The following is a 12908-nucleotide window of genomic DNA, read 5'->3' as shown; positions in this document are numbered from 1 at the left end:
GTTGGAAACTGTCTCTTTTTTTTTTTATCTCACACTAATACATATTTGGTCAAAAACTCTGTTCTTGTCTCCTAACATCTTCCAAAGTATCTGGTACCAGAGATTGTTTTCTAAAGTCTCAGTTTTCGGAGCAAACTATATATTTTTATTTCTTAATGTTAATTATTTCATTTATATAAATTATTTAATTCATGCACCTTCCGTCTGGGCCTGGTTATATGTAAATAGTATTAATGTTAGTAATACTGTTCTTACCAATTCTCATTGTTGATTTGGTCTCCAAATCCAGGTGTGTCAATCACTGTTAGCTTCATCTTCACCCCTTTCTCCTCGATAACTAAAAAATAACAAAAGATGACAAGAGTAAGAGAAGAATAAAAAAGTGAAAGGAAGAGGATGAAAATAACTTTTCCATATGGAAAATGGATTCATTTGTAGCAGAGGTCAATGAGGATGAGTTGAGGAGGGTTTAACTGTTTGATTTTTTCCAACAACACCAATTCTTCTGCATTTATCCCTTAAAGTCATACATTGAAGACCCTGAGCCTTTCATTGAATCTCTACCTCTGATATAATGTTGCAAGAATGCATTGTACCACATTAAGTCAGCCTGCAAGAAGAGTTTAATAAGCTTCTGTGCAAGCAGGGACCCCTACTGTACCATATTGGTGATTGACATTTGCGTTATCTCATCAGGCTAATCCTTTTGGCAATCAAGCTAAATCTGTTGAGGTTGTAAAGAGGAAAAATTAAACTGTCAGTCAACACTGCGGTTTATGGCTTATAGAATGCTATTACTGTGTGATGATGAGTGATCGACGATATTGACGGCTTTTTAATGCCAATATAACAGGGTTGATGATGGTTAATAAAATGCAAGTATTAATAAATATATGGGCTAAATACATAGCGGCTAGTTGTTACACTTTTTACTCCAGTTAATATTTCTCACTGAGGGTAGTCAATTTCTGCATAGCCATACACCTTGAAATCTTGGCCATAAAAAATGCTATTGAACATGTCCAATAATATTGCCCAGAAATAAAAGATGCAGTTCATTAAACACACACAGTGGGGCATTTTTTCGCACTATATATGGTAAGTTGTCACATTGGAACTTGCAACTAAACCAGAGATGTAGGTTTCATGTAAACATTGGAGAGTTCCCCCATCACCCAACCACCACCACCAGCAAAACAAAATCTATATCTCTCTTTACATTTGCGCCTACACTAAACATCCCATTACACGCTTTTCAGCTAAATCTGCCTCGATAAAAATGTGACAACATGCCCTGACCTGACTTTCATGGAAAATACATTTGTCCTAAGATTTTGCAAAAATATTTGAAAAATGAAACTGAGCATTATTCAGTTTCATAAGGCTGTATACAAGTCTATTACTAATAATTATGGTCAGTTTTTCATATGTAGTGGGTTATTTACAAAAGAGAATTGCAGTTTTTTAATTGGTGGCCCAATGATTGAAATCATGAATGCTTCTCTTGGCGTGACTCAGCAACAAAGCAGTGTTCAGTTTCTCCTATATTCTCCCACACAGAGTGAGCAGAGCTGAATGGTAGCATTCAGTGGCCCTCCACTCCATTTTCTGTACTGTGAAGTCTTTGAGAGAACGGTTGATTGTGTAACATCCATCTCCACTGGCGGTCAGTCGGCAGGACAGCTTTTTTCACAGGCTGTGAGGGCTACCAGCCTTTGTACTTTGTGGAGGTGTCAGGCACCCTGAGACTTTGGTACTCTTTGTTTTCCACAGGCTTGCTCTCTGTTGGAAAGACTGAGCCACATATTTTGCAAGACTGCTGGGGAAGCAAGGGACAGCAAGACATCTGTTAGACAAATGGACTAAAATTTGAGACTGCAGAGGTGATTTAGCAGTTTAGCAGTGGGCTCTTTGTCAGTTTGAAAGTATGTGCAGGAGTGATATTTACACAAATAAATACTGGAATGATCCCTAATGAAGAACAAACATGTTGCTAGGAGACAAAAAGTTCCCGTTAAGCAGAAGTTTCTAAATTGAATAATGTTAAAAATCTTTGTTTAGAAAATTGTATTGCTCTTTTATAGCTAATGGGCATTAATGGAGTACTCAGTTAAGTTTCTTTCAAGTTTAAGTAAATTAAAGTAAATTAAACTTAATTAATTAAAATTATCTCCTAAAATTCCTTAGGAGATATTAAAATAGAAATAAATTAGATTGTTGATATACAGCAAGAGTACTGAGCTATAATAGTAATGTGGATAGCGTAGCTCAGGTGTTATTTAAGTACTTGACAAGAAATGTTTAAGTTCACATTAAAATCTCTGATTTTTGATTTCAGACTTTGGTATTTTTGCAAATGGTAGTATAGTTTGAGACATAGTTGAGATCACTTTTAAATGTCTAGAGGAGATGCATGTGAGATTACTGTTTTTTATCCCACAAGAGAATAATCTGAGAAGCAGGAGACTTCAGCTTCAGTCTCCATTTGCTCTTCATTTAACCTTATTGCTGTCTAATAGAAACAACTTAAGATTAAAGGTGCACTCAGTAAGTTTTTTTATTTTATTTTATTTTTTTATTTTTATTTTTTTAATGTCATATTGAACCTACACTGACACCTAGTGGTGTGGATGCAGCATCATTAAAAACAGTAGTTTTAGTTATGGATGCCATTGTAGAAATTCACTATTTACAGTCAGCCATGAGTGAAAGTGTCCAATAACAGTGTCGTTACTGAGATTAAGCAAGTAGTATTCAGCTGATCATGTGATCATAACATGGCTGCCCCCATGAGGGGACCCTCTCCATCTTAATAAAACAGCTTTATTTTAATGTAAAGAATGTGAGGGAATTATGACAGTGTTCACAATTTTTGTCCAAAGTAATCGTAAGGATCATACTAAATTCTCACTTGGTGGTTAATGCTATCGAAACAGTAAAAAAAAAAGTAAATATTTATGCAATATGTCAAGCTCTGCATACTTGCCTTTCTAAAAGCTAACATAAAAAACAAAAAAAAAAAAAAAAAAAAACAGAGGAACAGTACACTCTCATTCACGGCAATGTTTACGTTGTGCTACACTGAGAAGTCAGTGAGGGGTGTCTCCTGAACTTTTGGGATATCTCAGGAAGTCACAAGTCAAACTGACTTATCTTCAATCTTCTTTTGTTAAGAAACAGCACTCCCAGCTTCTCTCAGTCTTTTATTCCCATTCACCTTCTTTGTTAACCTACATGTCAAACATTTGTAAACTATTGGGCCATAGGTTTTGAGAGGACTGTGAGAAATTATGTTTGGTTATTATGGTAGGACAGAAATACAACAGATGCTCTCCACATAAACCCTCTTCTACTTTTGTTGTCATCTCTAGACGAAAACACTTGTTTTTGATCTTACACAGAAAACTACCAAAAGCTTCTGAGATTTTCCACGAGTTACACTGAAGAAACATAGAAAAAGACCCAGTCAACAACTGCAAAGTAAAATTTCAATGCCATTCCCCCAGAAATACAGGAAATAAGAAAACAAGTTTCAAGTCTAAAAATAGATGAACAATTCGACCTTTGGGTAAATGAAGTGAAAGCTGTGATGAAGCCAAGCTAATGCGTTGTAACATTTGCTCTTCATGTCTAAAACCTGTCAAGGGGAAGTCAGAAATGGAAGAGAGCAAGCAGATCTAGGTTTAAAACTTTATTAAAAAATCAAATCAAATGACTCATTTCAAGACTAGTAGGCAGCATGCTAATAACATTTCCAGAGGTTTATTGTTTGTAGCTATAACACCTGTGCAAGATTGTAGCGATAATTAACACCATGGCCTCGGCACCGCTGGCTCACAGTAGGGTTTTGTAATTGGATATTTTTGCACCCATATCCAGAATGGAAGGGTAAAGATCACCAGTCTTCACATTTCTGCTGTCATGTAAGCACCAAGGCAATTAACATAGCATGCTACACTAATGACCTAGCTTAGCAAAGTTACTCTGCACATCACTTGACTGACACTTAAACTACAAGATGAGGCACACTTATCCAGCATCTTGCAACATCCTGTGATGGAATCATTAGATTATGTCCTCTCTATAAGGTTGCAGATTTGTGGTTAAACCAGATAACATGGATAACTCCACAGACTTTTGACCCAGATGTAAGTGGCAGGGGTAATTAGGCTACAGCTGAGACAATGCGTATGCATTTTATTATTTAGTCCCATTATTGCAGTACTACAGACCTTTTGTACCCTTGCAAAAGGGAGCACATTTTCCACTGTGATTTACTTGTCCAACTAGGCTGTTTCTAAATACAAAGCACAGAGGACCACTATCAAATTTTGTATTTGTTAGACCCCTGTCAGTGGGTCTGCAGTGAGAAATGATGATGGATAGCTGGGTGTGACTAAACTAGCTACTGAGTGCAAGCAAAGTACAAGCATACAATGCTCCCATTTAAAGAACTGGTGAAGTTCGCTACGCCATCTGCCTTTCACACCTTTTTCCAACCAAGCATGATGGCGCCGCCGGAATCAAAATGGAGATTCATTACTTTCACATTACTGTATGCAGGATGTCTCAAGGTACATGCATCTCTGTGTAGATGATCTACAACCTAGCTTACTCTGTTCAGTTTACAAAAGCCCGAGTAGGATTCTTGTATAGCTAGCATGGTCTCAATTGTCTCAATATTGAAAGATTTTAAATTTAATATCATAAGGTGTGGTGTAGTGGTTAATGCTCAGGTCTGGTAACCAGAAGGTTGGGAGTTTAATCCCCACAGAAAGTGAGCCATGAGCAGCCTGTTGTGTTCATGAGCAAGCCACTAAACCCCAAGTGGTTCCAGGAAAGTCACAGAAAAAATTCCACTGGACATGGTCATTTGATGAAAAAGACCCAGCTATGTTGTATTTTGGATGCTGGACCCCAGCTGGGTTGCTGGTGTCCCAACCAAATAACTTAACTAGCTTAACCAGCAAGAGCTATTTTCCAACTAGCTTACCTAGAAGAACCGCATTTACCAGCAAAGTTATGCTGGTGACATCATGGCTATGCTGGTCCACCAGCAAGATTAGCACCAAACAAGCATAAACCAGTCTGGACCAGCATGGAAATTCATGCTCGTCTAAGCTGGTCTTTTCAGCAAAAAAAAAAAAAAAAAAAAAAGAAAGATATTCAAACAGATGTTCTAGTTTGAATTGATAAGCAGTTTTGTATTAAGAAGTAATCTTAAAGACCAAGAGAATCATTCTCTGGTGTGGGTTGGTTACCATTATCCACAGTTTACCTCAAAAGCAACACAACAAGGTTATCACACTGAAACATTCCAAAACAAGCCTAACTTTATTGTCAAATGAAAAGCTTTATCGTCAAAGTAAATTCAACACCTCTAAAACAAAGATACACTTGCCTGTTTAGAGATAAAAACCAAAACCACTATTGATTGTTACTGTGGATGAAATTTGTGAGACCAAAACAGCACCCTGCTCAATCAACCAATTCATTCACTCAGCTGAGCTTGCTTCACTGAAGCCAGGCATCGTGGATAAATGGAGGCCTCCAATAGAGCAGAAGTCATCTCCTGACCCATGCGATAAATGCAGCTCTGTGTGCACTCTTCCTCTTTCTTTCTCTCTGACAGAGAGCTCATAATGACAGCTGTGGCCCAATCTTAACAGCTGAAGTTGTGTCATTGATCTCTCCTAATCTGTCCCCCTTACAGCTTTTTAATTTTTCTTTCCTTTCAGAGCACATGCTCTAGGCACTCCAGCCCCACTCCAATTCATACACTACAAAACACTGAGCTTTGCCTCCAGCTCCTCCTGTCTAGATGTCACTCTCCTACCATCCTTTCAGAAATCACTGAAGGCCAACACACTTTGTAACATACGTCACAACTTGTGTGATGGTGATGAGAAAAAATCCAAGAATAAGGGTAGCTGTAGTCTTGCATTGCTAGACCCGAATGTATTTTTGCTTCAGTTTGTGCTGTTTTTCAGTTGTTTTTCTATGTAGACATGCTACATGGACGTCTTTGACCATTGCGCTGCATCTCACTGTTTTTTAGTTGCCGTGTCAAGTAACAATAAATTTCAACTTTTAAAAACAAGACACCTGGGTTCAGTTCTCAATGTTTTTCTTGCATTAAACATTTTTCAGCGGCCGCCCAACATTTGTGGCAAAAACAAAATGAATGCGCTAAATATGCTTTTCATCTGAGATGCACATTTAAGCAGCATGACTGAAGCCTGGTTTTTGTGCGAGTGTGGCGCAACTTGCACAAGCCATCACAGAACCACTCAAGCAAGGGATCCGCTCTGCATGATTATCTTGACATGTGCTAAAATAAAGGTTTTTCAAATACACATCATCACCCTAACTAAAATTTATATAGATTTTAAAGCAGTAACATTAACTGTGGTTACTCCATTACAGATGTGGTTTTCCTTTCATCAGGCTCCTCATAATTTTAGTAATATTTAGGAATATCTGAATGAAAACAAGGCCAGTTTATTCCAAAATATCAAACATCATTCTAACAGAACATTTATTAGACAGGATAAACTTTGTCCATAATTTGTCAAGTCTGGAGGTCCAGACTTTAAAGCCCTTTATGTACTTGCCCTCATATTCACAGTGCAATGCCATAAGCATAGGCAAGACCGTGGATGGCTCCTCATTTCTGTGGTTAGGTCTATGTAGCTAGTCTTTCTAAAAAAATACATTATAGAAATAAGGTGTTATTTAAATTAAGTTTAGTTTGATTTCACATAAAGTAAAAAGTTCTGCATTGAATTCAAAAGGTTCCATATTTGTAGGTGGTGAAAAATAACTCATATCTAAATGTAAACATGAAATACAGTTAGGTAATTATGTTATATATGAATTAAATGCAATTATGTAATAAACCAAATTCAAGCATGTGAACGACCATATACGTCAGTCACCATCTAAGATATTTTTGACCCAGGAAAAACCCTGGTTCTCTTCTTTGTGCTGCGTCTAGCTTTTTTTAATGCAAGAACATGTTTCGTCTGAATTGACACTAAGACAGGAAGAGAATGTCTGGCCAACATATAAAGTGACAAACTACAGTTCTTTTTGTTTGTACGCGCTGTTTAGGGGCAGGTTTAAATGAAATAGATTCAACGAAAATAAGTGTGATTAATTAAAACAACGATGCGACAGCCTCCATGAATTCTTCTAAAAAATAAAATAAAAAAAAGTAAAAATAGGGGACAATATATAAAGAATGTGAGTTCTGGGAGACCAGCTAAGACCAGCAAAACAGCTTAGGCTGGTATAAGATTAGATTTTTTCCCAAGCAGAGAATAAAGCAGGGCTTTATGAAGTTTTTAGTTTAGTCCAACATACCATACCTATTCAATCATTTTCCCTTTCCATTTAGAACCCTGTAATGAGTTAAGGTGAAAATGATACAGACTAGATGCAGTCAGGTGCTTCTTTTCGCGTCAAAGATAGGACAGAGCACAGGTATCGAACATAGAATGTGTTGCTCTGTACGCAAGAGCTCAAGTTAAAAAGAAACTCAACTGATGACATTCAAGATGTGTACGTTTTAACTTCACACTCTCTCCAATATAGATAAATAATTTTGATGGATGAATAAATTGTTATTGAACGACCAGTGAATTTATCACATTGGTAAATCTAGTAATATTTTACAAGTCTCTGTTTATTAGGTAGTTATAAGGGTGGGTGATATGACCAAAATTCAATATCACGGTATAAGTCATTTATATCATGGTAGCGGTATATATCACAATATCGTTTTTTTTTTTTTTTTCCTTTCAGAATATCAGCTATTTTTTTCATTAAATATCAATGTGATGGGAGTGAGCGATAAGCAAAAAAATTTATATCGATATTCTTAAAAGCTTTGGTTGATAAAGATATACATTAAGATACATTTACATCTATGTATTTTGACAAAAAGTGATTCGAAAACTTCTGAAAAAATTAAAGTTTCTTTTTTTATTTAAAAACGATGTCCAAAGTTGCCTAATTGTACACATGTCATGTCTATTGCAATGAAAAAAACTCTCAGTCAATAATTTATTATTAAACAATTATTGATCTGTTTTATTTTCTATGCATCGTTTTTCAATCCAAGCAAAAAAAAATAATAAATGAACATCAGCATTTTTTATTTATTCTGGAGCAAACCCCTCCATCAGATACAGTGCTGTGAAAAAGTATTTGCCCCTTTCCTGAGTTGTTCTATTTTTGTGTATTTTTCATACTAAATTGTTTTAGATCTTCAAACATAAAACAAAGGCAACCTGAGTAAACACAAAATACAGTTTTCAAATCTATATTTTTTTTATTGAAGAAAAAAGTTATCCAACACCTATATCACTCATGTGAAAAATGAACTGCCCCCTTAAACTTAATAGCTGGTTGTGCCACCTTTAGTAGAAACAACGGCAAGAAAACGCTTCCAGTAACTGGAGATCAGTCTTTCACAATGCTGTGGTGAAATTTTGGCACACTCCTGTTTGCAAAAGTGTTTTAATTCAGCCACATTGGAGGGTTTTCAAGCATGAACTGCCCGTTTAAGTTCCTGCCACAGCATCTCAATCGGGTTCAAGTCAGGACTTTGACTAGGCCACTCCAAAACTTTAATTTAGCTTCTTTTGAGCCATTCAGAGGTGGACTTACTCCTATGCTTTGGATCATTGTCTTGCTGCATAATCCAGTTGCGCTTGAGCTTCAACTCGCGGACTGATGACCGGACATTCTCCTTTAAGATTTTCTGGTAGAGAGCAGAATTCATGTTTCCCTCAATTATTGCAAGTCGCCCTGGCCCTGAAGCAGCAAAGCATCCCCACACCATCACACTACCACCACCATGCTTGACCGTAGGTATGATGATCTTTCTGTGGAATTCTGTGTTTGAATTATGCCAGATGTAACAGGACCCTGTCTTCCAAACAGTTCCACTCTCGACTCCACAGAACATTCTCCCAAAAGGTTTGTGGATCATCAAGGTGTGTTTTGGAAAAATTCAGATGAGCCTTAATGTTCTTCTGGGTTAGCAGTGGTTTTCGCCTCGCCACTCTTCCATGGATGCCATTTTTTGCCAGTGTCTTTCTGATAGTGGAGTCATGAACAGTGACCTTTAAAGGCCTGCAGTTCCTTGGATGTTGTCCTTGGCTTTTTTGTGACTTCCTGGATGAGTTGTCGCTGTGCTCTTGGAGGAATTTTGGAAGGTCAGCCACTTCTGGAAAGGTTCACAACTGTGCCAAGTTTTCTCCATTTGAAGATAATGTCTCTCACTGTGGTTATTTGGAGTCCCAGAGCCTTTGAAACAGCTTTGTAACCCTTCCCAGATTGATGTATTTCATTCACCTTTTTTTTTTTCATCATTTCTGGAATTTCTTTCGACCATAGCATAGTGTGCTACTGGGTGAGACCTTTTAGCCAACTTCATGCTACTGAAAAAGTTATATTTATGTGTTGATTTGACTGAACAAAGCTGGCAGTAATCAGGCCTGGGTGTGTCTAGTCCAGCTGAACTCCATTATGAATGCAGTTTCATAGATTTGGGGATTTAGTAACTAAGGGACAAATACTTTTTCACACAGTCCCAGTTGGTACTGGATAACTTTTTTGCTTCAATAAGTAACATTATCATTTATAAACTGTATTTTGTGTTTACTCAGATTGCCTTTTTTATGTTAGATTTTGTATGAATTTGTAAACAATTTAGTATGAGATATACACAAAAACAGAAGAAATCAGGACTGTATTTGTTTTGAATTTAGACTTCCACTGGTCACTGCAAACCTTTTTGGCAACTATATATAAATGCACAGTTGTCTAAGGTGCCATTTATTTAATAATTCCTGAGGGAATTTACTCAGTGTGATCGCTTCTCTCTCCATGTTTGCGGAGGTAAAGACGCGTGTAGGAAAGCTTGACGGCGTCAGCAACATTATAAAGAGCAGCGGGGCTTTTAGCGGAGGGTCCATTACACACCACGGAGAATGCAGTGTTTTATTAACAAGCTGTTCCTCATTTTCTCTTGGAACATAAGGTGATTAGAACCTGAGGCTTGCTCTTTCTCCCCCGTGCACGCTGTGCACGTGCGTCAGAAAGACAGCTTACATCTATTAACAGGAGAAAGTGGCACCTTTAAATGCAAAAAATAAATTCCTTCTGAGTTTGACTTGATTTGGAGTTGTCCCACATTCTGTGTTCATTTTTGTCTGTGTTTGTCGCTCGCTATCAGTCTCACATACAGCCAGGAGCATCACGCACACAGATATTTACATACCGCGATATAGACAGTTTAGAAAAATCTCTTCCGGTTGACATTTTATTTCATCCCCGTGATACACATATATCGCCATACTGTCCAGCCCTAGGTAGCTATGTAGCAGATGAAGTACAAGTTACATTCTAACTATCTACAGTATTTAGTTATCTAATGTTATCTAGCTAGCCTGACTGGAAATGCTAGCCTGACAGGATAGAATTTTCATCAGCCCCTGAAGTCATAGCTGGGCACTGTCTATGAATGTCTTCACATAAACAATGGTTTCGAGTTTTGGGACACTGCTGCATCTGGTGTGTGATCCCATTAAAGCTTATATTAAGGTAGCTATAAAATAATGGAGTGTGAGTGTGTAGGCAAGACTCACTATGGCTGACTGATTGCAGGTGAACAGTCTTTGAGATCTCCTCCTCATAATTGGGAGTGCAGGACTTCCGACTGACCTTGGACTTGAAGAGTGTGTTTACAAGCGTCGACTTCCCCAGACCACTCTGACCTGTCATTGAGAAAGAGAATTGATTTAATTACTTTTGTTTGTAAACTGCAGTTAAAGTACCATTAACTGCATATGCTGCAGAACCTGAACACATTTATTTGCAGAATGAAATTTGCTTAGCATTAGCTGGGGGAATAAAACTTTATTACTGCACATAGATAAGATGGCACACATAAAATGTCGGTCATAAAGAATCACATGACCACGCGCAGCAGGGCTCCAATCCGGGGTTTACATGAACCCTTGATACTGCAAATCATCAGTGATGTAATAGGACGAGGTCAAGCTAAGGCAAAGTGCTTCAGTGTCTTATCTGGTGGGTGTCCAAACATACTGACAACACCATGCCAGCCGGGAGCTTTGGGGAGCTTTTCCACTTAATGAGTCTTTCACACTAGTCCTCACGGAGATCAGATCAGAGAGAAGAAGCTATTACCAGAGTGGAAGCCTTATCAAGGACATCTCAATTCACACAAATAAAGGTACATTTATGGGGCCACCTTCAATGCCACAAAGGAGTTGTGCTGTGTTAATGTGAGCCGCTTAGTATTGAGTGCTGATGATAGACAGTGTGCATTCTCTCTCACTCAGAGGGGCCCCTTGGGGACAACCGGTCAGTTCCCTGGTCAGGTACAGGTTGGGAATGTGCTAAATACTCTTGCCACTCCGTTTTTACCTGTTGAGAGGTCCGGCTGCCTCAGAAATTTGTCACAATTTGACAAAGATAAACGACAGAGCTGGGGAGGTCTCAACCCTCCATCACTGCCCACCTCAACAGAGGCTTTGATGGATTTACGCCCTGGTCTCTCACCATGGGAGGCGGTTGACATAAAATTTATGACGAACCGACAACCTGAGTGCTCACACACACACACACCCATACTGTGTGTCCTCCTGGGCCTCTTTGATTTAACAACTGAGACAATAGTTGAGCCCTGCCCTAGCTAGTTTGCTGGTCTTATCTGGTTTCAGATGATCTCCCAGCCTGGCCAAACTGGACTTAGTTGATTTAAGCTGGTCTACCTGGTCTCCCAGCCTGGTCAGGTTGGTCTTCAGCTAGTCTGATCAGCTGATAAGCACCCAAATCCCCTCAAAGACCAGCAAACCAGACCAGCCTGACCAGGCTGGGAGACCAGCTAAGACCAGCAAAACAGATTAGGGTGGCTTAAGATGTGTTTTTTCTAGCAAAAACTAAAGCAAGGCTTTTTGAAATTTTAAGTTTAGTCAAACATACCATACTTGTTCTGAACTGAGGTGAGAAGAATAAAGACTTGATGCAGTCAAGTGCTTGTTTTGAGTCATGCATTTGGTGTAATGCTGTGTTGTAACAGCTTGTAATTTACCTCTACCACATGAAACTTCAACAAAAGCAAGAAGTAACTTTTCCAGCGTCATATGTATTTAACTCCGATTGATTTCTCAAAACTATTTCAAATGGTGAAAACACATTTCCCCTGAGATACTTTGAAGTGGAATTTACAAAGCATTACTTTGAACACAATATTTCCAAAGCCTCCTGACTCTAGAGAGACAACAATGCAACATGTATTGACTTCATAGAAAATGTCAGAATATGTTAAATTTCAATTTGGGAGCAGAATGTTATGGTTTTCAGCCTGACAAGGATTCTCTAGTCTTATAGGTCTTATGGGAAACTAGAGGACTCACAGTGGTTTAAGGCCTGAAGCTACAGAGAGGTCCTGCCCTTTACAACTGATGACAAATTACACAGACCCACAGTCTCCAAGTACTGCCATATGGGTGTGGGGGTCTTGGATAAGAGCAACCCAAGGCAGAAAAATATGGAAAAATAAGCATAGTTCACCAAACTCTTCCTGTAGACAACATAGAGCTTCCTCCTTTGCCGCTGTATTCCGCACTCACTTTCCCACTGCTCATCCGTTTTTGTATATCTCGTTTTCACACATGGGTGAATAAGAACTTGACAAGATACAGGAAGTGGAGAAACTCTTCCTGTATCTTGTCAAGTTCTTATTCTCCCATCATGTCATGCTAGCAAGTACATGTTTTCAAACACACCCTTATGTTCTATGAAGTGTTACCTAGGCAATAGCAAAATACAAAAACAGAAAACATCCAAAAAACTGTTAATCCATTTAA

At 38.3% G+C, this 12908-nt stretch overlaps 1 protein-coding gene across 3 annotated transcripts in view; it reads right to left on the bottom strand.

The window, feature by feature from the left end:
• Window positions 1-12908, bottom strand: part of LOC127452040 (neuronal-specific septin-3-like) — a 112510-nt gene that overhangs the window by 23873 nt on the left and 75729 nt on the right. For all 3 annotated transcript variants that reach the window (XM_051717169.1, XM_051717172.1, XM_051717171.1), the window contains 2 exons: window positions 10659-10787; window positions 256-337 (listed from right to left, as the gene is read on the bottom strand). In XM_051717169.1, the coding sequence (XP_051573129.1) occupies window positions 256-337; window positions 10659-10787 (211 nt within the window). The remainder of the gene's footprint in view (window positions 1-255; window positions 338-10658; window positions 10788-12908) is intronic.

This window comes from Myxocyprinus asiaticus, chromosome 14 (assembly GCF_019703515.2).
Source record: "Myxocyprinus asiaticus isolate MX2 ecotype Aquarium Trade chromosome 14, UBuf_Myxa_2, whole genome shotgun sequence".
Taxonomy (NCBI): domain Eukaryota; kingdom Metazoa; phylum Chordata; class Actinopteri; order Cypriniformes; family Catostomidae; genus Myxocyprinus; species Myxocyprinus asiaticus.
The sequence above is the reverse complement of the archived record's forward strand: the minus strand, read 5'-3'. Positions and strand labels throughout refer to the sequence as shown.